Below are 25,451 nucleotides of genomic sequence, written 5' to 3' on the forward strand. Positions count from 1 at the left end.
TGGGTAGTAGGATGAGTATGTAGGGTAACTTTGGGGTGGTACTCACAACATTTTAACCATGACATTCAAACATCCATGTTTTAAAACTTTGTATTGTTTTGGCTGCTTCATCATGACATTCGGTGGGTTTCCAAAGGCAGTTTCAAACAAACACAAACAAACGACACCTCACCAAGTCACCCTCATGACAATTGAAACACTAGGTCAAGTATTAACGTTCCAAGTTATTATGTTTTAGGCAAGCAATTTCAGTTTGCTTGAACATGTTTTTTTTAAAACAAAATCCTAGTTAACAATGATAATGATTGGTTCTTATAAGGCATAGAATCTTCCGAGGAACTCAAAGCGCGCAAAACACGAAAATGACAAACAAACATAAAAACAATCAATTTACAGAGATGGGTTTTAAGCTGGCGTTTAAATAACGAAAGTCTGGGGATGCTACATAGGTTAGAGAGCGAGATCCAAACAGTTTGCTTGATAAATAATAACATAACATGTTTTGTAAATGAAAGTTTTGTTTAAAATGTTGCCCAATTGCGTGTAAGATAATTGATTTTTTTTACCAAACGTTGGGCATTGCTCTGATGATCACGGCGATGATGAAATCAAACAGTTATCACTCACGTGATGAAATATCCTCATCTTTGAAAAAATCCTCATACTTGGGTCAGGCCTGGAAATATCTTTGCCATGTTGAAGTTCTGGCAACACTGTAGCCGTGGTAGCTATTCCCCAATCACCTTACGGCACCCAGGGATATCGATTCAACTCAGATTTCACGCGTTGATTTTGCAAAAATTCAGCCGGCAGTAAAAAATGGTGACAAAAAGTCTGACAAAACTATGATATATAGCTCACGGTGATGTGCGTTTGAAAGTTGGGAAAATCCTTCAACTATATTACTTTGAAAAGCTGAAAGGCTGGTAAAAAAAGCTCGCGAGCAGAGTTGAAGCCTATCAAAATAAATACAGCATCAAGCATTATAGTTTCTTCCTGACATGTACTGAAAAAAATGAAAATTGTTGCTTTTCATTTGGCCGAGAAAATTAATTTTACATTGAAAATATGTAACTCAAAATGTTGCTCATTTCGATCGTTTGTATTGCCTCATTAAATGACTGAGTGAGCCTTGTACAACAATAGATATCGGTTGACCACCGTGCTTACATCCACCTTTTGACTTTTTTGAGAAAACCAGTTTTTTTTTTCAATTGTGCAAGTATTACTTGTTTGAGTTGATTCAATTTGGGTGCGAATGAAGTACTGATGAATAGAAACTAAAAGAATAGGTTTGGTACAATTTTCAATCCTTCATTTTTATTTGATTATTTCTTTTATATCGCGCCTTATGTGGATGTAAGGGCCATTGCAACAAAATAAATTTACCCCTTTTCTAAAACCACCTTTGCAATCAAATTTGAGCCCATTTGTTTGCACTACTTTATATAGCTTGACCAATGCTTTCAAAACCAAAAAGAAAAATTGAAATATCTCATTTACTTTCTAATTATGAATTTTTAATTAAATCCGGGAAACGAAATTTTTGAGCATTTCCGAAGCTACAGCTTTCGTTAATTACAATGATTTTGTTCAAAGACAGTGACTCCAAAACAGTTCCCTTAAGGTTTTAATAGTTAAAAGAACATTCAAGGCTACTATTATACATCACAAAATTATTTTCCTAAAATCGTATATTCATTTTAAGTTCAGACTTCTGGAAATTCCCTAAGAATTCCCAAACGGGAAATATATGATATCTCGGGAAGGTGGTATAAAGGTCAAACAACCACCAAAATGTGTATTTTTACCCACACTATAATGTCATGTCAATAACTCAATTTCAGCCAAAAGTGGATGTAAGGGCTCTTGCAACAGAGATCTTCAAATATACTGGAATGAGAGCAGTGAATCAAATACATTTATAGAAGCAGGAAGCATGTTATAAAGATGAATTTGAGCACAGTGTGTTTTATTTACAGGGAACGAACATCTTTAGAAGGAATGTTAAAATTTGAGTTTTACATTTGGAAACGTTTTATGAACTTTTCTATTATGCATATTATATTTATCGAAATTTGTGATTGACTTTTTGCCAAGATATAGCATTAAATGTTTACAAAATGTGCATCTTTATGAAAACACCAAAAGCATAATTCAAACTTTTTAGCTTGACAAATCCATTAAATTAGTACTCACGACTTTAGCTTTTCGCCATCAGGGCTGAGGGCTTGATCACAAGTGAATTGGTCCACTGCTTTTCCCGCGAAACGGCTTGTTGACATTTCCCGTAAGTGAAGATGTTTTTGTTTTGAGCAGTCAATCGTACACGTGATCGAGATACGTCGCGGTTGATTGCGTCCCCCCCCCTTTTGGCGAATGTATATTGCTTCCCCAATTCTCCTGCTGAAAAGCGAAAGAAGTAGACCAATTCAGCCCTGATGGCGAAAGCTTAAGTACTCATTTAATGGATTTGTCAAGCTAAAAAGTTTGAATTATTTATCTACAATCCTACAAATGCATCTATTTACCAAAAGTATAAGTTTATGTACAAACTACGATTTACTAGATTACTAGGCTCATATTTTGCTACAATTTTCCTTTATACAATATAATAGCTTGAACCCAATTATTTTGAATTTCAACATTATAATTCTAAAATGTTAAACCTTTCATTCCAATTATTTGTTATCGAACGATGTCTGAAAAAGGAGGCCTTTTTATTTAAATGTTGTGGTAGGTAGACCCCTCTAATGATCACAAAACCTTCCAGAAGTGTTTCTTGTGCAATTTATTGCCAAGGCAATATTAATACATCCTAGACATCTTTCTTGAAAAGTTTTAACTGAATTTATCAAAGTAAAAATTTGAAGCGGCCTCAAAAAAGAAAGCAAGAAGGGATGAAAAACATGTTTCATTTTTTACTTTGCCTTATAATTACAAAATTCAAACGTAAAGTACAACGTTATGAATGGTGTATATACAAAGACAATTCTGTACTATATGTACATGATGAAGCCGCACATTTTACTGTCTTGCTTTGATAAAATAGGAATTACCCATTCATTTCAAATTTCAACATTATAATTACAAAATGTAAAACTTGTATAAAAATGTACAGTACATACATGTACATCTTTGAATTATGTATACATGTACACCAACAAGCAATGTTTATACAATATGCAGTAGGCCCAGATCTTGGTGCATTTTTAAACTAGTAATAAACACATTTATTTTGAATTTTAATATTATTTACACAATTTTAAAACTTGGTATAAAAATGATAACCTTTATATGATTTTTGTATATGTAAACACACTTGATTTTTGTCCCACATTTCGCTGTAATTATTTTTCTCTTCTATAAAGTAGTACGAGCCCATTCATTTCATATTTCAACAGTATACTCACAAAGTTTAAAACTTGTATAAATGTTTGTAATTTTGTTGTTCTACTTTTATAAAAAATAAAAAAAATACCCATTCAATTCAAATTTCAACATACAAAATACAAAAATTAAAACTTGTATAAAAATGTACAATACACACATACATGTACATCTTTGGATTCTTTATACATGTACACCAAAATCAATTTTTGTACAATATACAGTAGGTCAAAATCTTGATGTATTTTTAAACGAGCACTTAACACATTTATTTTGAATTTCAACATTATTTACAAAATTTTAAAACTTGTATAAAAATGATAATCTTTATGATATTTTTAAAAATGTTAACACACACAATTTTTGCACCACATTTTGCGGTATTTTTTTTAAAGTAGTAAGAGCCTAATCATTTTACATTTTAACATTATAATCACAAAATTTAAAACGTGTATAAAGTTGTGTCTATTATTTAGGCAACAAAAACCACCCTGTTCAACGAACGGACAGGGTGTTTTTTGGTAGAGGCTAAATGAGGCTAACATTGTTTCAATATTTGTTTTCAAAAACGGTAAACAAATCCACAAAACACAAAATCTGGGTCGGTCTGACCCATAGAACAGGAACTCAAAATGTTAGAAACATACTATTCTAATGATAGGCCCTTTAATAATAGCCTTACAGCGAGTTTAAGTTTTATCGCAAAGCATGGCTTAATTCAAGATGTGGATAGCTGTCAAGGAGATGGTAAGTATGAGCTCTCCGAGATGTGCAAGCTGGTGATACGAGATTCTCCACATATTATTGGCGTACTGTAGCCTGAGTCAAGAACGGTTGCGGAGAGAAAACAATACCAGTGATTCCTTCAAACGATAGTGGTGGTGAGTCTTCTGGTTTAGTGAATTTGAACTGATGAAGGAGGTGTGTGAAGAAGATGAAGAGCTCCATCTTAGCAAGATGATCACCGATGCAAATCCGTCGACCTGCCATGGAAATAACACAATATATTAATGATTAATTAGGATGGGACATCAACAGACCGTGCTATATATTCAGATTTATCTGATTATTCTATGCCCTCACCTCGACATAACTCTCAACAAATCACCGTTGGACGAGGAAAGACGGGGAGTTTAATGAAAAATTATGAAAGTTAAGAAAACAATTGGTTTTCATTTAATGTGTTGAAACATCTGGGCATAACATAAAGGTGAAATGTCAAATTTGATCTTCAATTGGTTCTTCATCATCAGTGTAGCCAAGGCCAGGGGTTGAATGTACTATATGTATATAATAGTCATTGTTAGATTGGACATTCTGTGCAGAGAAGATGTAAATCTATTATATATCATCATCAATATCATAACAGAATACTCTACTTTGATTAGCTCGTAATCGTTGGGCCTTATAACATTGCGGATTAATATCAAAATAATTTAGAATGAAAGTTCATCTGTGTTGGTAGTAAACATAATTTAGTGGTTTAAACCTTTGATCACAGCACAAAAACTTGCGTACCTGGAATTTTTAGTCGACACTTCGACTTTCATGAGCAGATTGGCAACCCAATTTAGAGGTCAGTGACCTTTCGGACACTTGAGCTCCGCCTCGTCTGATGTCTCCCAACACATTCACATTCCCGGCCATCACATAGACTTGGACAAAGTTCAAATTCTGGACAAGGAGCCCAGATATTTTTGAGCCTGGTGTGAAGGAGGCCATCTATATCAGAGTGAACCAGCCATCGCTGAACAGGGACGGGGGCCTGTACAAGCTACCTAGAGTGTACGACTCGATTTTGGGGGTCAAGTGTCCGAAAGGTCGCTGAAGTCTAAATTGGGTTGCCAGTCTGCTGCTGAAAGTCGAAGTGTCGACTGAAAATTCCAGGTACGCAAATTTTTGTGTTGTGATCAAAATTATTTATTTTGATAATTTTCTTGTGACATATCGACAGAAGCATCACGAATTATTAATTCAAGTCCTATACGTTGTCTACTATTTTTAATACACAACATAAATACCCGACAGGTCAACTAATAGCACTCTTAACGTGGGCCTACTTTCAGCGTAGTGGTATTTTTGTTTTACTCTTTATAATATATCGATTACTTCCTAAGACCGACCAGCTACTCCCTTTAAAAACACCATGGTCCTCGGACATTTAATGATCCAAAAGGGTTTTACTTATGGAGCAAATATGGTGCGGGTGTTGACATGTCATGAAAAAGAAACGCCGTTATTGTATACAGCCTGTATGATAAATCACGATGGCGCATCAATATTCATCACATCCGGGCATCGCGCACCTACATCCACATTTGATCTTTATCCTCGTAAGTAGTTTTGTTTTAAAACTTACCTATAGAGAATGGAATCAACTCGACCATTTCCTTCACAGCACCTTGGTCGTCCAGAAACCTCTCCGGGTTGAACTTGTCAGGGTTATCCCATAATTCAGAATCGTGATGAACGCTCCATAGATTAGAAACAACTATACTGCCTTTAGGAACTTTATATCCTGCTAGAGTGGTGTCTTCCTGGCTGTAATGCATAAACCCTAAAGGAGCGATGGATCCGGCACGTTGAATCTCAAGAAGAGTTGCACATGTGAAGGGTAGCTCAGTTTTATCAGCAAGCCTTGGTAGGCGGTTCCGGCCAACCACTGAATCTAACTCGCGTTGAATACGATCTTGTATATCAGGATAGGCCATCATGTATAGGATTGCCCAACGCAATGTACTAGCAGAGGTATCTGTCCCTGCCATGAAGAGGTCACTGATGGTTACTGCTAAATTGTTATTATCAATGACGAATTCTCGATTTTGTTTTTTGGCTATTTGTTTCTCGTTAAGATATACGTCGATATAATCACCAAGGTTCTCCGTGTCATGTTCTTGCTGATGATTCTCGATTTCATTTGTAATAAAACCGACCATACTTTCCATGTTGTGTTTCATAAGTCTGTGAATAGATGGCTGAATGTATTTGGTGAAAGGAAAAAACAATTGCAAGCCGCCAGCCCCGGCCGCCTGTAGGTATTTATCCATACAATCTAACAAAATTTTGAAGCTAGAATCGTGATATTCAAAACGTTTGCCAAAAACAACACAGCATATTACATTAGCTGTAGCGTTGGTTAATAGGCATTTTGGATCAAAAGATTTTCCTTGCAGATGGGTCACCTCTTGTGATAGATATTTGACTTCGTCGATGATGTTTTCTTCGAAACTGTTTTTACCCACTCCAAAAGAACGCAAAGTGGTAATTGTAAAATGTCGTATTTGCTTCCACAATTTCCCCGAAGCTTGACCTAACCCTATACCAAATTAAAAAGAGAAGAAAAACAAATTAAGAGACGTTAATGTTGGGGCCACGCGTGGTGAACAAAATAACACTTGTAATAGTTGTATAGTGTCAGATTTTGACTTTTAAAAAGTGACTATTTCTCTTTACTTTTCCTCATAGAGATATAACTGTGTACTGCACCAGCGGAAAACAAAATTACATGTAATGCACAATTGCCTACTGAGTACATGTCTCCCAGAAGTACACACTTCAATTATACAATATTTAATAATCTCATACAATGATATAGGATTCGTAGTTCGGGCTCTCTCTAATACAAATCGAGTGTTGACAAACAGAAGGCCTTAACTCAACAAGTGCTTTTTGAGAAAAATGAGTAAAAATAATATTTTCCATTGAGATGTGACCAAGTATTATTGTGCAATAGATGCAATAGGAAGTTGAATTGAGTTAAGGCTTATGATTTTAAGAATCTGTGGGTATTACAGATTATTTTGGTACCAAAATCTCAAAATGGCCAAAAGTGAGTTAAGGCCTTCTGTTTGTCAACCCTCGAAATATGGAGTTGCGGGTTGTCTCTAGATAAATAAGTTTAAAAATTGTGAATATGATTTGCTTTCTTGGTCTAATATCCTGATATCCTTTTTCATTAGAAATCAGACACTAACTACCCGAAAAACGCATTAAGTTCAAAATTCTCTTATACATCTACAAGTCACTGAATGATCTGTCACCAATCTACCTGTCTGATTGTTTGACGATGTATATATATCCCAACCTGAGAGGGTTTACGCTCGGCGTTAGACGCAACTCGTATAGTTGTCCCCAGGAGCAACAGATTAATTGGTGATAGGTCTTTCAGTGTACAGGGACCCAAACCGTGGAACAACATTCCTTTAAACATCAGAGTTTCCCCCACTGTAGATAGTTTCAAGAGTAACCTAAAAACTCACTTGTACTGATTGTTGCTGTTTTAAAGCATTTTTTCAGGTATTATGTGTTTTTGTATATATTTTTTATCTTTGTAAAGTGCTTTGATCAGGTTGGAAAAGCGCTATATGCTTTTATTATTATTACCCGTGAGCCTACACGTGAAGACTGGGTCGTAAATTTATGTTCCATTGTTGACTTGTTAATAAGACGTCATTCATGAGCCGAAAGGAAATGCCCGCCAAAATTCGCTTGCCAACCCCCCCCCCCCCACGGCCTGCAATAAACTTTACCCCCCCACCCCCCTGCCTTTTTTTGTGTGGGGGGGGGGTTGCTCGCTAAAAAATTATTGCCCTTCCCCCATTTTACCCTCCACCAGGGCTCATAATTAGTTTGCGGGCCGACAGACTTTTCACATAGGGTCGGTTGGTAGGGATTTCGGATTGCATAATTTTTAAAACGAGGAATGTCCTTATAGTCCGGCTGCAAACACCGTATTTTGGTGGTTAGATGGTTTTACCAGTTAAAGTTTTTTTTTTTTGCTGGTTATTGATCTTTGAGTGGTGTAGAAAAAGATTCCATGGGATGTAAAATCGTCACCCTTGGGCAATCCGAGATATTCAAGATGGCCGCCACGTATCTCTGAAATAGCATTCAAATGGTGTTTTATTGACAAAAGGTATCTTACCAAATATTGTTTTGGGCAGTTAAAGTTTATTTTTTTGCTGATAAATGATCTTTGAGTGGTGTAGAATAAGATTCTAGGGGGTGTAAAATTGTCACCCTTGGGCAATCCGAGATATTCAAAATGGCCCATTCGTAGCATTCAAATGGTGTTTTAGTGACAAATGGTATCATACCAAATAATTATAGTGTTGTGGGCAGTTAAAGTTAGTTTGTTTGCTGATAAATGATCTTTGAGTGGTGTATGATAAGATTCTAAGGGGTGTGAAATTGTCACCCTTGGGCAGTCCGAGATATTCAAGATGGCCGACACGTAACTCTTAAATAGCATTCAAATGATTTTTTTAGAACAAAACAGTTAGCAACCTGGACAACCGATTCTTTAGAAATGCTTAGTCGCGCTAAAAGTCGATCGATACATGTTAAAATCAGCACAATTCAGAGATACACTTTTTGCTATGAAATTAATTTTCTCGGTCAAATATAAAGCAATATTTTTTTTCTTTAGTATTGTCAGTTAAAAACTTGGTGCTTGGATATGCATTTTTTTACAATATCCTGGTGTCAAAATTAAGCATCAAATTGTGTCTTTTAGTGTGATATTTTTGATTTTTATAGGCCTTCAGTTCGCCCGCGAGCTTTTTACGGAATTCAGTTTTAGCGTCTCAAACTAATATAGTTTGCTAAAGAAAGATATTTCCCACCTCTGTAAAGCACATCGTGTGGGTCTATATATTATAGTTTTGTCAGAATTTCCGTTTTGTTTTACCCTTTTTCCCTTCATGCTCCGAACATGTCTAACTCAGTAATTTTATCTCGAGAGCAACCAGCAGAAATAGTCGATATTTCCTTTGTTGTTTATCCAGGTCAATTTTCCATTGAAAGCAAATTGCCCGACCAGCGATTTGGTAGCCCAAATCCCCAATTGAGTGTTCTGGTTAAACATGATCAGTAGGAGCGCTATAGGCCTGGGAATTTCTTTGCTATATTGAAGTTCTAGCAACACTGTAGCCATGCCGGTATTCCTATTAAACCCAGGGATATCGATCCACAATGCTAGTATTAGCCTTAGATTTCACTCGTTGATTTTGAAAAATGGTCAGCCGGCAGTAAAAATGGTGAAATGAAAACGCAAATTCTGACAAAACTATGATATATCGCTCACGGTGATGTGCGTTAGAAAGTTGGGAAAAATCCTTCATTAGCGAACTATCTTACTTTGAAAAGCTAAAAGGTTAATCCAAAAAAAGGCTCGCGGGCAGAGTTTAAGCCTATCAAAATCGAAAATCTTACACTAAATGACTAAATTTCACGCCTAAGTTTAACACTAGAATTTGAAAAAAAATACAGTATCAAGCACTACAGTTTTTCCTGACATTTACTGAAAATATGAAAATGATTGCTTTTCATTTGGCCGAGAAAATTAATTTTACATCGAAAAGGTGTAACTAAAAATTTAGCTCATTTCAACACCAAATTCGATCGTTTGTATTGCCTCATTAAATGACTGAGTGAGCCTTGCATAACAAAAGAATCGGTTGTCCAGGATGCTAACTGAAAACAAATAATTATAGCGTAATTAGTGCGCAGTAATGGTAGTGTGGGCTCAATATGTAATATAATTCACGTAGATTATGAATTGACACGCTTCAGTGATCCCAAATTGCCATGATGGCGTCCCGTGAGTTGTGTAATGTATAAGGTGACCCATAATAGGTCACTGTCTATTCTTAACATATTGAATGGTTTGCATAACATATCATACTCATAGGTTTCTTGTTATTTAATTAAATCATTCTTAACCATCTGCATAAAGTTTTACCTGTCTTTCAGACCATTTTAGCAATATAATACACCAATTAGATTGAATTAAAAATCATTACATGTGTATATATTGTCATCAGTAACACAAATACCTGAGAACTGTAGGTATAATTGTATGACACTCTTTGAGAATACACTTTCAAGGAGTGTGAAGATAATTATAATGATTACAGCTCCAAGGGAGTAATTTGAGTAATAGCCCACATTTGTATGGACTAAGGTTGAGTTTTGAAAATGACAAACTGGCCTAATATACAGCGAGGAAACATTCCAACGTGCGCAGAAAAAGACAGCATATTTTCTTCAGTCATTAAAATAACATTGAAACAGTATGTATTTGTTTCAATTTATCTTCACATACCGATACGGGAACGAATGTAATAATAATGCTCATCGTTGCTCTCTGAACAATGGGCCAGCACGTATACAAACAATCATCAATGCAAGCAAGATTATGAGTATGATTTGCATGTCAGCTTATGTCAGCCTGAAAAATGATAAATTTCTTAAGATTAACTATCATAAAAATTGTAAATACACACGCAAAACTAATATTGGCAATTATGCAGAAGATGGATCTATACCCAGTCCGCCAAGCGACTACGTTGATCTTCCCCCACTTTGACTTCCAGGAATACTAATGTGGGGAAGTGTGTTAAATCCAAAAGATTTAAAGAATCCAGACAGATGGAAGCTTGCATATATGTACATATCTACACATGAACGGTATGCCAAAATTTGAGTATCTTATAGCAAAATGCGCGATCGTGGTGATAGCTATGCAAATGAAATCAGAGGACGTTTAGAAATCTCCGTGAGTGATCTTCACGCGATGGGAATTAGATTAGGCATCACAGGGATCCTGTGCCTCAAGGAAGAACAGATGATTGTGTTTTTAATTCAATACAGCAATACACGCTGTGGTGTTGCAGCAAGAAGATGCAACTGATGAATTCCTAAAACATGCTGTAGATGTCCTATCTGGTGATAAGAGTCACATTTGGAAACCTGCTGAATTGTATCAGGAATGCTGCACACATTTGGAAATCAAATTAACTCGTGCTGATCGTAGGTGACTTAATGAAGAACTCCAAACAAACTTTGCCGAAAAGCTTCTAGTTCTTTCATCACAAAGTTATTCTAGTATTATCGTATTCCGTTGCAACTTTAACGCACGTGAAAGGTGAAGTTATAATGAAACTGTTATAGGCAGTAGCATCCAAAGAGTAGCCAAACAGGGAGTACGAGAGTGCAAAGACATTCGCATTGTAAAGTCACACTACAATATCCCTATCGACGAGGATTTGGCTGCATAATCAGTATCTGACATGCTACAATTTCCTCGCCGACGTTGAAGAAGTCCTTGTCAGCTTTACTGATAGGCAACAAAGTCCTGTGCAAAAGCAAGTAATGGATCTTCAAGTGGCATTGGATGTCTTACTCAGAGATTCAAAGATGATTATAAACCATCTGTTCGACTACCGGGTTACATGTTGCTATAATGATCGGTCCTACACTTCAAGAATTTCGGCTGCAGTTGCAGGCGCTGTTGATATAGTCGTCAAGGAATTGAAGGCGCTCAGCTCAGGAAGGATTGGCACAAGTTGGGCAGATAATGTCGATACAGATATCAGTTCAGATATAACCAAATGGAAAGCTGTTAACCCCGAGCTGTCACTCAATACACTCCCTGCAAAAAGTCTTCCAAAATGTGTTATATTTCTACCTTTCATTTCGGTGGTGGCCATCTTGGAATTTTTAGGCGATTGTAAAGAAGTAAAATGTCAAACTGGATCTGCTTAATTCTAGGGTGTACATTTATTATTGTAAGAAACAAAATCTGGCAAAAGAACTTTACCTTGAAACTAATGGTTTTTGCTTATGACGTTTAACAGCGGCCATTTTGAATTGCGAGAGTGTCATGTTTAAAACTGTATATAGTTTATATTTAAAGCATCCAAAAGGAAAATAATGTACACAAAATACTTTAAGTTATCATTTATTATGGTACCGCTAGTGAATAACCGAGCTTAATTTTATTATCCATAGCGGCCATCTTGAATATTTCTAATTGCCCAAGGGTTACCATTTTACATCCCCCAAAATCTTATTTTGTACCACTGAAAGAGTAATAATCAACAAAGAAAACTACTTTAACTGGCAAAACCATCTAACCTTGCTCTGCCACCGGACTATTATGATCAAATAATTTATCAAGTGAAAATTTTGAATTATTGAAGATATAGTTTTTTTTTTACAAATGCAATTTGATATGTCTGATGTGCTCTCATGTCCCACAAAAAAGAAAAGAAACCAAAACGTGGGAATGTCGCTTTCCGAGCTCTTAAAAATAAAAACTATCATAAAACACAAACTCTGGATTGGTCGGGCTCGTAAAACAGTGTTGTTTTTCTCGTCGCCATAAATATTTTTTTTGCATATCGGTACTTAACTTGGACCCTATGTCATTGTATTTTTAATATGTTTGAAATTTTAAAAAAATGGTCAAAGTCATCAAAGAAAATTGTTAACACAGCCCTAGACCCAATGTGATTTTCACTTTTCAAATTCCAAAGTTCAATATAACCCCATTTCTTTTCAATTTTGCCTCATTTTAGGCAGTTACTTGGGTCCACCAAAGGGTTCGCGACCTTTTCACAAATCGAGTGGGACGGTCCATTCTCAACTTAGGGCATAGACCCTATACAATTTAGCCAAACAATCTGCCCACCAATCTGTCTTGCCATATCAATTGTTATACCGTTCCGGTTATTGGATAGGGTCTATAGGTGATGCCCGAGGGGATGATGGTCCAGCGGTTTTGTTGCCCGAAATTATATGCGCGTTTACATTTTATGCATAACATTATGATGAGCATTTTTCCCTAAACAATGACATTAGAATTATAGATTGTGTTCTTATTTCAACTGGTTTACAATGTAAATTGAGTTTTGTTTAATACCATCATTCCTTTCCCAAGAATATTAGCATTCGCTTGACATTTTCAGATAAAGTGACTTTACAAGAATCGTTTTCTGTGACCTCATTATTTTAAAGAATATTTTCTTGTACAAAAGTTCTTTTGTTTCCAAATGTCCTTCGCATATTTTGTATTCAACAATTAATGAAATAACAAATTGAAAATAAAATGTAGTTTTATAATAGGCATAGACCTAAACCTTCAGAGACCCATTCAAACAATAAATAAAATAAATAAATAAATATATAAATAAATAAATAAATAAATAAATAAATAAATAAATAAATAAATAAATAAATAAATAAATAAATAAATAAATAAATAAATAAATAAATAAGAAAGAAAGAAAGAAAGAAAGAAAGAAAGAAAGAAAGAAAGAAAGAAAGAAAGAAAGAAAGAAAGAAAGAAAGAAAGAAAGAAAGAAAGAAAGAAAGAAAGAAAGAAAGAAAGAAAGAAATATAACAAGTTTACTTTACAAGTGACTAACTTTTGAATTAAGCTATATACCAGAGGTCTATACTTTGAATTTGTAAATAAATAAATAAATAAATCTATAAATATGCAAACAATGTATTTATATAAGCTGGGCATATTCTGGAAAACAATAGATCATCTTCACATTTTTATAATAACGTAATGTTTCAACAGTGGGGTTTCAACACAAATTATTTTGTATAGGCCTATTGGCAAATAATTATAGCTACTTAGCTGGACAATACTTCCTGATGCGGATGGTCGAATAAATACTATCTCATTTTTTATGACATTCGTCCCCATTGCACTTAATGGATTGCTTCAAAAAAGTTTATAGTACCCGACGTTCTTCGGCTTTTTATAAAAATATCGCGGGAAAAGACCAACATTGAAAAGAAATGGGGTTTCAAATTTTGAAAAGTATAAATCAAGTTGAGTCTAAGGCTGTGCTGACACTTTTCTTTGATGACTTTGACCACAATCTTTAATTTTTTCAAATATCTTAAAAATGGAAGAATCTCAGCTAATTGAACAGACAGTAAGCAGCACAGTGTTAATGCCAATGCCAATACCAATGCGGTATCTCTCGGGGTGGGGGGGTGGGGGGCACTCAACTTAAATTTTGGTAGGGGTGTGCGGCGCTGAGCACCGTACTTTGGGAACTAAGAACTGATTTTCGGGCAAAATAGGGGCTTGAAGAACTGAAATTAGAGCCAAATTATAGGCTGTTGAGCTAAAAATTTCTAAATTATTTCCAAATTTGAGCTTAAAGAGCTACAATTGTCCGAGTTTGAGGCTCAAAAATCAAAGAACTGGAGCAGATCCAAATGTGGTGCTTAAGGAACCGCCGGAGAGCCTGAAAAAGGGACCGTTGACCGCCGCACATACCCGTACCACTTTAACATGTGAGTGCCCTCCCCCCCCCCCTTCCTTCCTTCCTTCCTTCCTTCCATATACGTGCTTGCCTCAAATGGTTGAGTATCAACGCACGGGCTTTACGTGCACAGTTTCCTATGCACGATCCTGGAACCTAGGATTGATTGCAGATATCAGAACCGGGGATGGTCCCCCTTCTCTTTTCGAATAGCTCTGACACTTAACGTGCACAGGGTTTGACTCTTCCTGTACACGGGACCAACGGCTTTACGTGACTTCCGAATCACGGACGAAGCACATACACTACCTATATCTGCACGTGATAAGCAGTGTATGGGGGCGAGAAGAAATTCTTCAATTAAATTCTGAAATTAAATTTCTGAACTGAATTGAAGGATTTCTGACCATATAGGAACTTTTTGGGAGGGAAGAGAATTTTCACCTAAGGCAAGCCCAAGGCTCGAACCCTCGTCGATCGTATCTCCCGGCCGGCAGCGCAACGCCTTAACCACTCGGCCATCTCGCCCTCGGGGGTATCTCCTTTCGTTTTGTAAATAGTGGAGGGACCAACAGCTAAGATACAAATCACTCACCTTCTTTAAGGCCAATTTCCTTATGAATAGCCATCTTAGGCCTGCCATTTAAGTACGGATTGTTGAACGCTTCTTTCACGACGTCGTACTTATCTAGAACAACCACCAATGTTCCACCTATGTACATGCTGAAAACTGGACCATACTTGTGAGCTAACTTGGCCAGTAACTCATGTGAAGTCAGTCCAGTCCGATAGCAAGACAAAGCAAAATTGAGTAGATTTCCAACAAATGGAAGTCCACCCGGTCCTGGTGGCAGATGTTTAGGACTGCGCAGCCACCAGATGATAAATAGAAACATACCGACACAAAAAAGGACAGTCTGAAAGTCGAAGAAGGCTACATCGAAAGCCATGTTTCAATTTGTCTGTTAGAATCTCACTGTACTCGATCAGATGACTGTGGACTGGTAGCAATGTGCAATACACTATCTACATGTCATAGGCTATAGGCCTGTTATCTTAAAGTTATTGTTCTGCTAAGTACTTAACGACCCACTTGTCCAAGTCAATATTATCCAAGGCTATTATGCTTTCAGGTAGGCCTAAAATATTATTTGATTGGCGTAACCCGACCGACCTTAAAAATAGGCCCGACCCTAGGTATATGTTTTGCAAGAATATTAAAAAATTATATATAAAAAAGAGACAATAAACAGATAAAAAACAAAATAACAACAAAAAAAGTTCCAAGACCGTATTTATCGCTTAAAATGCCAAAAAAATAGTAGTAAAAAAAAAAGAAAAAGATTGCCGACTGACCTACCCTATTTTTTTTTTCTCATGTTACGCCAATCAAACAATTGTTAGGCTTTATTATACTGTTAAGGGACGCACCATTTGATACTCAGGGGGAGAGTAGGAAGTTTTTCAAAAAAAGAAAAACTTCCCCCACTACATGAGCAAAAAAAAAAAACTTTCCCCACCAACACTAAAAAAAAAAAAAAAAAAACATTCCCCGACCCCAACTTCCTACCCCCTGAGTATCTAATGGTGCGTCCCTAAGTACTTAACGACCCCTTGTCCAAGTCAATATAATCTTAACCGCAACATCTTACATAGAAAGCCAATAGGCGTATAATACATGCATGTACTTGAATGCAACTGACGCTGTTGGAAAACATTAGATCGTGAAAACTTTGAGCTATACCCCCGGGTAAACTTTGAATTTAATTATCATAAAAAAACATAAATAACCCTAGGATTAAATACAGAATAATAAAGGGTCTAGTATTATTAAAACAAAGATTCAAAATATTTTGCACGTTTACTCCACATGGATATCTCTGGCCAAAGCAAAGTTGATGAACAATACACTTTTCAGTGTACGATGCGATCCTAACCAAATTCGAGATACTAAGTAGCCTAAATTGATGGTAAATGTTTAAGAACGCGCTCGAATGCAAACTGGTCAATTGCTTTCACTACAATCACTTCGAAGCCTCGTCAAATCTACAATGGGTAAGCGTTTTCAAACGTAAATAATGAGGTAATCGCCAATTTAGAATGGTTATCTCCATGTCCTGCAAAATATTATAGCCTAATATGTAGCCTATAAGGCTGAGTTCACATAGAAGTATACGGTATACGGTATTCGCTATACGAAATACGCTCATTCGATCAGGCTGAGTTCATATAGGAGTATACTAGGCCTATGTGAACTCAGCCTGATCGAATGAGCGTATTTCGTTTTGCGAATAGCGAGTATGTCAGTTTACCCATTTTCTTCGTCTTATCAAATGCTTGTAACTTTACTTCTTGAGGTCACATTGCATTGGTGTCATAATGTGCAGAATTAGATAGTGCATCTATTAAAAAAATGAATTTACCCACATATGGTTTAGGTTTTTAAAATTAGGACGGTATACGCTGCACTAAAATCGAACACGCATGATTCCCACTATACTATATCCGCAGGTATACGGCCTTTTCGAATAGCTCTTATGTGACCCGGTACTATGAACTTACCTTGCTCGTTTTCAGCTATACGCGTGCACCTGCAAAACCAGCATCGTATACCCGAATAGTATACTTCTATGCGATCGTAGCCTTATGTGACCTGGTAGGCCTACTATGAAATTGCCTTGCTCGATTGAAGCTATACGCGCACACCTGCAAAACGTGCACCGTATACCAGAATAGTATACTTCTATGTCATCGCAGCCTAAGCAAAGCATCGGTCAGGAATTTTACTTACTGGATAGTAGTGATTTTTATTCTTGTAGTATAAAATTAAACACTTTGCCAACTTAGTTCGAACACAGAACTACTATGAGATGTTCATCTGATTTTGAAGTATTTGTAATTTATTTAAAAACGACATTGAAGATTTGCGCCACTTCTTGTTCACATGTACATCTTTAACAACTATTAGAACTGACGAATCATCAAGTTAGAAAATGATTGGTGTGCCAAAAACTTAAGTAATTTATGGGTTTCATGGCTGGAGAGCTTGACATGAAACTCCATCCAATGCTCGGTGACTCTTTTAAGGGTGTCAAGATAAGTTGTGACGCACAAGTCATTTTCGACAGGTTTTGCAAATCGTACCTTTCCTTCTTAAACGTGCACGAGCATATAGAACTGAACTTTTTAAAACAGTTTAACTCTATAGTATGTTTTATCAATAGTTCTTATTAAGTCTTATTTTATTAACGTATATATTTCGGATGTTTATATATCCTATTGTATGTGTTTCTTTTGGATGCATCGCTTTTAGCGTGTGCCACTGTTTTACATTTTGAAAGTGTTTTCCAATTTATTATTATTATTATCTTTATTATTGATATTATCATTATTAGTGATTCACTTTGTATGCTCTTTAATAAATATAAAACTCAATGTATTTTTATATAGTTTTCGATAATTTTATATTACTGAACTATATTGTCATTACTTTAAAGAAATTAACATGTTTTGAAAGCATTTCTCCTAAAAATCTAACAAAGTCTGAATGAAGAAAATGATTCAGTAAGCCCGATCAATCAATCGATTGTGCGTATACTATAATAAATTATATGTGAGCTATGTGAGACCCTGGAAATCAAGAAAGGACGCATCGTTTTGCGCATGCGCGTAGTACTGATATGGGAATTTCTTTGAAATGAGCATGATCAAAAAGCCTGTTCTCTGAGTACGAGTTTGAGCAGCTGCGCATGGGGCGAATTTCTGTTTTTGAGAACCGTCCCACCTGTATTTATTACGCTACCAACTAAGCAAACTTTGAGGTATGTGAGATTGCATTTATGGCCGACTTGGCATGACGAATGGACGCGCGTCCGTTTTAAAACCGACGCCAAAAATGTCCAAATGAACGTGAGAAATGATCAAATGGACGCAGTGCTAATAGGCCTACTCGTGTCCATTTCCAAAACGTACGCGAGAAGAGGACATACAGGCGTGCGCCCATTTCCAAAACGGATGTAAAAAAAGTTCGCCGTTATATACATTTTTAGTATTAGAAAATTAGTATCATCAAAAAAGTAACATTGTAAAACTCAATTTGACATTTCTTCTCATTCTTTCTGTTATAATTGTAATTATTAAATATTGCCTATTTATTTATAGGTTGTTCATTTTATTATTATGATTTATTTATCATTTACTTAGTGTTAGTATTTTTTGTGGAAACTATTTATCTGCATGTTGATAATAGATTATAATAATAATAAAATAAAGACAAAAGATAAAAGCTTTAAATAGAAGGTGAGGATAACGTAGGAAATTATACATTCATAGCAATAATTATTTTTGTATTGTTAACTGGGTAAGATGATTAGCGCAATGCCACGTTTACAATGGGAACAATAGCAGAATGATGGTTAGGATATTGAACTGTTTGGTACCAATTATTGACCAGTGTCCCATATACTTTCTAGTGTCTAGGAGGACTAGTGTGCTAAATGTATCAATGACATGATGATATCTACATATATAATACTATAAACGTTACACCTCCAAATACCTTTTTCGTGCTTTCACCCAAACGGCAAATTTTTGCTTCCAAGATCTTGAGGATAAAAATCCTATTGATTTAACATCTGAAACCAAAAGCCCTAAGTTTTAGAATATCCAGAAAAAAATAAATTAGTTTGGCCTTCCCTCGAAAGGTCTCATTTTCTTAGCATCTGCCACCGAAAGACCCCATTGTTCGCACACCCCCAGACCCCATGTTGTATATAAAGTTGCTACCGAACATGTATACCAATGCCACCACTGGTTTGAAGTGTGAACAATTTGATTGCTGATAGAGTTTACACTTGGCATACGTTTCTAGTTCATGGCCCCTAAAGACCGGGTTTTTTACACGACCGCAAATAACTGAGTCCTCTAAATTAATTTTCTAGATTAATTTTATAAAAGTAAGATAAGACTAACTCAGTTTCGTTGAAACTTATTCAAATTTTAACCTGAATTTTAATGAGTGTAATTTGTCAGTCGAATGCTATTAGCATACAATGTAGGAAATTGCTTAACTGAAAACTGAGTGGTTACTTATTTTATTGTTTTGTTTTTGTTTTTTGTTTTTGTTCATTTTACCCCAGGGCCTAAACTTACGCCAGAGTGAACACGATAATGCGCTTGATTTTTTACACGTAAAAATACGACCAATTCAGAAAGAAAAAACTTGTCTATCGTATAGGGCCTACTATACGCAATTGGCCGCTGCATTTTTTTCACTGGTGTAGGCCTATGCATTTTAAATTATAAATACTTCGTAACGTGTTCCCATGTTGAAAGTTGATAATCTACTTATACTTACTGTGTTAAAAGAAAACACAATTATGGACACAGTATAGACGATTGAATCAACACAATTTATTCGTAATCTGGTTTAATTTAGGGGTTGTTTGGAATGACAGGTGAGTCAGGGGTCAAAAACAAAATTGTTACCTTTTTGACCTCAGCACATGTGTATGTATGATCTGCCATACAAAAATTTAAAAAACAATACCCGTAAGGTACCACGGAGCAATTCGCACGATAATACAATAAAACAGATGAAAGGTATGAATGGTTGTGGAATCGAATTGCAGACCTGTCCCTCTGTCACCTTAGAACTGCATCTCGTAGGCAATAAACCAACCGGAACAGTATAACAATTGAAATAACAGCGTCCTGGTCTCAATTCAAGATATGCAATTTGGACACACATGAGTCACCGGACAGCATTAATCTGCATTTTTGGGAAATCATTTATTGGGGAGTTGTGAGTTAGTTTGCAGAGTTTTGCAGAGTTTATATAGCATAACATGATGATACATGTGTGGGTGGGGGCTTGTGTTAGGATATGGTTACCTCATCATTTCGGCTTAAAATGTTCGGTGTGATGTGTGCTTTGTGTGATAGCACCCGTGCGAAGTTGAGGACTTACATTTCAGTTATTTTTAATTTTCTAATAGACAGACACGTATAGCAGAAACCGTTTCACCTTAATTTACTGGTCTTCAACATGATAGTTATTTATAACAGGAATGTACAACATTTAACACCATAATGTGAAATAACATTTAAAGCCGAAATGATGAGGTAAATGAAATAAATAAATAAATAAGTAAAAAATAAATAAATAAATAAATAAATAAATAAATAAATAAATAAATAAATAAATAAATAAATAAATAAATAAAATAATTAATTAATTAATTAATTAATTAATTAATATTAATAAATAAATTATAAATAAATAAATAAATAAATAAATAAATAAATAAATAAATAAATAAATAAATAAATAAGTAAATAAATAAATAAGTAAATAAATAAATAAATACAAATTCATCCGTTATCCTCTATAAAAACATCAAATTTATTTGAGTCCAATAAGGTGCCATGGGGCATGTGTAAAATTCACATATGTAAAAAAATAGGTTTGGGAAATATCAACGTTAAAATTTCACGTGAAAACGTCGTCACTTTATGCCTTCCAAATAATGTACATTTTCCTGATTTTTGCCCTTAACTGGTGGCATTATTTTCATAAAGTCATTGAGGTTAAATGTTTCAGTGAATTAAACATTCATGCAATATGAAGGTCTTTCTTTTTGTTCACAATTAGGATAAAACTTAATAAATATTTAAGACAGTGTCAGTAAGTTATGGGTTACACGCCGATATTCTTGAGGTCATTAGCCCAAAACCCAGTAATTTTGTTCTATACCCTAAACTTCACTAACTTATAACATAAGCTTTAATCCTAAACCTAAACCTAGCCCTATAACCCCAAACCTTAACCCATGACTCTCTGAATCCTAACTCTCACTTCTAACTCCTGACCCCGCAACCCTTAATACACACACACCCCCACACCCCACACCTCACACCACACACCGCGTAGCACCCACATCCACAAATCCACACGCCATCGACCATGTCGACTTCAAACATATCCCCATATCCCAAAGACCTCACTCTGCTCTAACTCCTATTCTACCATATAATAACTCGTCATTAAAAAACTCAAATTGGCTGATTTATACTTCAACAGTTCCTCAAAGCGATATCAGAAAAGCCGCTATCTCATTGTTCATTGGCCCGCAGTATGCGCTCGCCCCGGGGCACTCAACTTTAGAATTGATGGGTATATGTACAATCAAAATGAAAAAGGGGTCATTGGGTATAATATTTTGAAAACTGAAGGCACGGCCGTTCCGACCATTAGGTCAGGTAAGGCGGTCGCCTAGGGCGGCAAACGCAGAGGGGCGCAAAAAAAAGGGCAAAAAAAAAGAAAAAAAAATGGGAATGGAGAAAGAAAAGGGAAGAAAAAATGAGGGCGGATAAAAAGAAAAAAAGGGCGGATAAAAAGAAAAAAAGGGAGGAAAAATAAAAAGTGGCGAAAAGAGAAAACGGAAAACAGGGCAGAAAAAACCAATGGCGTAGCGATGGGGGAGTTGAAGGCACGTGGGGGCACCCTTAGGGGCGCCACCCGTAGAGTATGTGCCGCCCTTAGAGTATGCGCCTCCCTTAGGGGCGTCGAATTGACCAATTCAGCATCGATTCTGCGCCCCTCCAAGTGATGAAAGTCAAAATTTTCGCGCGTCGCGCGCATTTCGCACAAGATCATTTGAAATATCCATTTAAGACCAATGTTCAATTTCATTATAACCAAAATTAATTAGTGATAAGCCCTATTTGTGCACATTTTCGCTCGCTCCGCGCGCAATTATTTCAAGATTTTTTTTTTTTTTTGGGGGGGGCGTCATTATGTACCTTTAGCCCTGGGCGCTACAAACCCTATAGCTCCGCCACTGAAAAAAACCCTGATGAGTTTTCAAGGGGTAACCCCCCTTAACACCTTTTTGGTATGCTTTGGTGGGGCGGCAAGGATAGGCTTTGCCTAGGGCGGCAAAATCCCTAGGAACGGCCCTGACTGAAGGTGCATGGTCATCGGGTATAGTCGGCTTCAAAAGAGGGGCATATATTGACAGGCACATACCGTCACTTCTAAAGTTGATGCCCCCCGGGTGCTCGCATTATATTTTGTTCATGGCTCGGCTTTTAAAACTCCCGTACATCACAATAAGGCATCTATCAGAAGAATGCAAGATACATAGGCCTAAGTGTTAGTGCCCTCACCCTGTCATGCCTGTCGAGTCTTCTAGTGGTCGTAGTAGTTAAAAACCATTGACAGGTAGAAATCCTCAGGTTTTGTCAGGAAATTGGATAATTTTGGTTCATTTTCTATTCCGAAAAACAGCGAGGGTGCCGAATTCGGAAGCTGTTCACATTGAGATTAAAGGCCGGTTTCACAACTTACTTTACTATAATAATTATTGCCACGGAAATTTCACAAAACCACTTTTGTTTATCTTTATTAACAAGTAAAAAAATGCCAAACGTGCCTGGAATCCTTGGACAATTCGCAAAGAGAGCCGTCGCCGCCGCGCTGCCTGGCTGATAGCTAAATTTTATTATTTTCATTTTCAATAGCATAATTTGCACACAGTACCTAGGATGGTACGATAGTCTCATTTTATGCAATTTATGGTTTCCATACTAGTGGTCCTTAAGCTAAACGTACACTTGCGGGAAACTTAAAATTTCAAATATTCACGCTAAATATTTGGGTATGAAAAACAACCTATAGGAGCCACGATTTCTCCGTGTCACAAAATTTAAAACCCGTGCTACAAATTGGACGATTTACGTGATTTTCCGTTTTCCAATATAAAGCACAGAAAAGTGAAAACAAACATGTTTTAAAAGTGTATTTTGTCTTACCATGCTTACCTTGAACTGTAGTATCCCATCAGCATCGAAACGTTGGCCAAAAACAACACAGCATATTATATTAGCTGTTGCTTTGGTTAATAGACATTTTGGATCAAACGATTTCCCTTCCAGATGGATGACCTCTTGTGATAAGTATTTGACTTCTTCGATGATGTTCTTTTCGAAGCTGTTTTTACCGACTCTAAAACCCGGGCTCTAAAAGAACGCAGTGGTGATGGAAAAATGTCGTAGTTGATTCCATAATTTTCCCGAGGCTTCAGATAAACCTAGTAAGATAAAAAGAGAAGAAAACACTAATATGGATACTTTAATTTGGGAGGCAAAGCGTACAACAGAAAACATAATCAAACAGTGTAGGATTAGCATTAGCATATAGAGAGAAGGGTGACGGAATAGACTTTTCGTCAACCACTCATTTCTCAGCACCAGAAACCATATGATGGTAGACAACAACATAACAGCGGGTGACTGGGATACCGTTTTGATTACCAAACTGCAAATGTTGAATCCACTTACAAAACAACCCCTCTGCAACTTTAGCCAAAAAATGACGTAAAAGACAAACTCAATTTTCTCGCTAGAGGCAGAAGTGCATTTTGGAATAGGGCTGATATTTACCTTTTCCATCATTCTACCTTTTGCCTATAGCTTAAAAGCTATATGTCGGAGACAGGTCAAACTATACGTTTTCTGAATCCTTCTGAATGAGAGCAATACATTGACATTATTTTAATATAGGCTAGGTGTTTATTGTACAACAGAAATGAGAAAGGAGAAGATAATTAAAGCAATTACTCTGGATATAATCTGAATAGCAAAACAACAAAGCCGATTCACTTTTTACATGCATTTGTTAGTGGGAGAACACGACATTTTCCCACCTATATAAGAATTTTGTTAGATATTATCAAGTGCATTAACCCAATAAGTGAATAGCCATCATAGAATAAAGGCCGGACTTGAAATAATTCCTGATCCGGATGGTCGAACAAATACTCTCTCAGCGCATCTAATTATTATGACATTCGTCCCCATTGCACTAAATGGATTAATTAAAAACAGTTTATGGTACCCGGTGTCCTACGGCTTTAAAAAAAATGTTTCGGGAAAAGACCAAAATTGAAAAAAATGGGGTTTCAAATTGAACTTTGGAATTTGGAATGTATAAATCGTTGGGTCCAAGGCTGTGCTAACACTTTTCCTTGATGACTTTGACCACAATTTGTTATGTTTTCAAATATCTTAAAAATATAAGTATCTAAACTAATTGAACAGGCAGGGCTAGTAGTAATTATATCCCTGGTATAATATAGCAAGTACAAGATGTATCAAAATGATTGGTACCCATCAGTTTTCATCAATAATGGAGGAGCCTGGCACATCAAAATTTAACACAAGATCCAAATAATATGTAGATTAATTGTAAAAGAAGTCATAAACTGTAAATTCTGGACATTTCAAGAGTATCCAACGTTAAACTTGGAAGAAGCATGCTTTTCTGGGTGCCAATCATTTTGATACACCCTGTATATAAACACAGCCAAAAAAGAAAGTCTCCAGTAGTTCCATCCCCATTTAATCAGAGTCTGATGAGTTTATGGCAAAATAATTTATATAATAGTTTTCTATACACTTTCCTTCAAATGTTGATACCAAATTTGATATCAAAAGTTTAATCATCGTGAGCATAGAAACCGTTGTTTGGAAATTCGCGCAATTTTAAAATGACATAGGGAATTGTATCACGTAGCAGAGCTAGCGTGAGTACCAAGAATTACGTCGCCTGAATAGGCCGGCAGGTTAAAGGTTTACCCATGCATGTCAAAATGCAAATCAAATAACCCGCTCTTTCAATTGTGCGCAGGCAAGTGTGCAATGATTCATGTACGGGTTGCTTCAGGCCACATAATAAGCTGATTTTGCGTGGTCAATTCGTAATTTGTCATTTTTTAAATTGCACGAATTTCCAAACAACGGCTCCTATGCTCATGATGATTAAATTTTTTTATCAAATTTGGTATCAACGTTTGAGGGAAAGTGTATAGAAAACTATTATATAAATTATTTTGCCATAAACTCATCAGACTCTGATTAAATGGGGATGGAACTAATGGAGACTTTCTTTTTTGGCTGTGTTTACTTAGTACTCGTATGTTCGGTGGC

At 36.1% G+C, this 25,451-nt stretch overlaps 1 protein-coding gene across 1 annotated transcript; it reads right to left on the reverse strand.

The window, feature by feature from the left end:
* Nucleotides 1-1,677: 1,677 nt before the first annotated feature.
* On the reverse strand, nt 1,678-15,412 carry LOC140145407 (cytochrome P450 2J4-like). Its single transcript, XM_072167130.1, has 3 exons — nt 15,058-15,412; nt 5,750-6,706; nt 1,678-4,373 (listed from the first exon to the last, which is right to left on the reverse strand). The coding sequence occupies exons 1-3, from the start codon at nt 15,410-15,412 to the stop codon at nt 4,192-4,194; spliced, it is 1,494 nt and encodes a 497-aa protein (XP_072023231.1). The 3' UTR covers nt 1,678-4,191.
* Nucleotides 15,413-25,451: the final 10,039 nt, after the last annotated feature.

The sequence above is a fragment of the Amphiura filiformis genome, unplaced genomic scaffold, assembly GCF_039555335.1.
Source record: "Amphiura filiformis unplaced genomic scaffold, Afil_fr2py scaffold_250, whole genome shotgun sequence".
In the NCBI taxonomy this organism is placed as follows: domain Eukaryota; kingdom Metazoa; phylum Echinodermata; class Ophiuroidea; order Amphilepidida; family Amphiuridae; genus Amphiura; species Amphiura filiformis.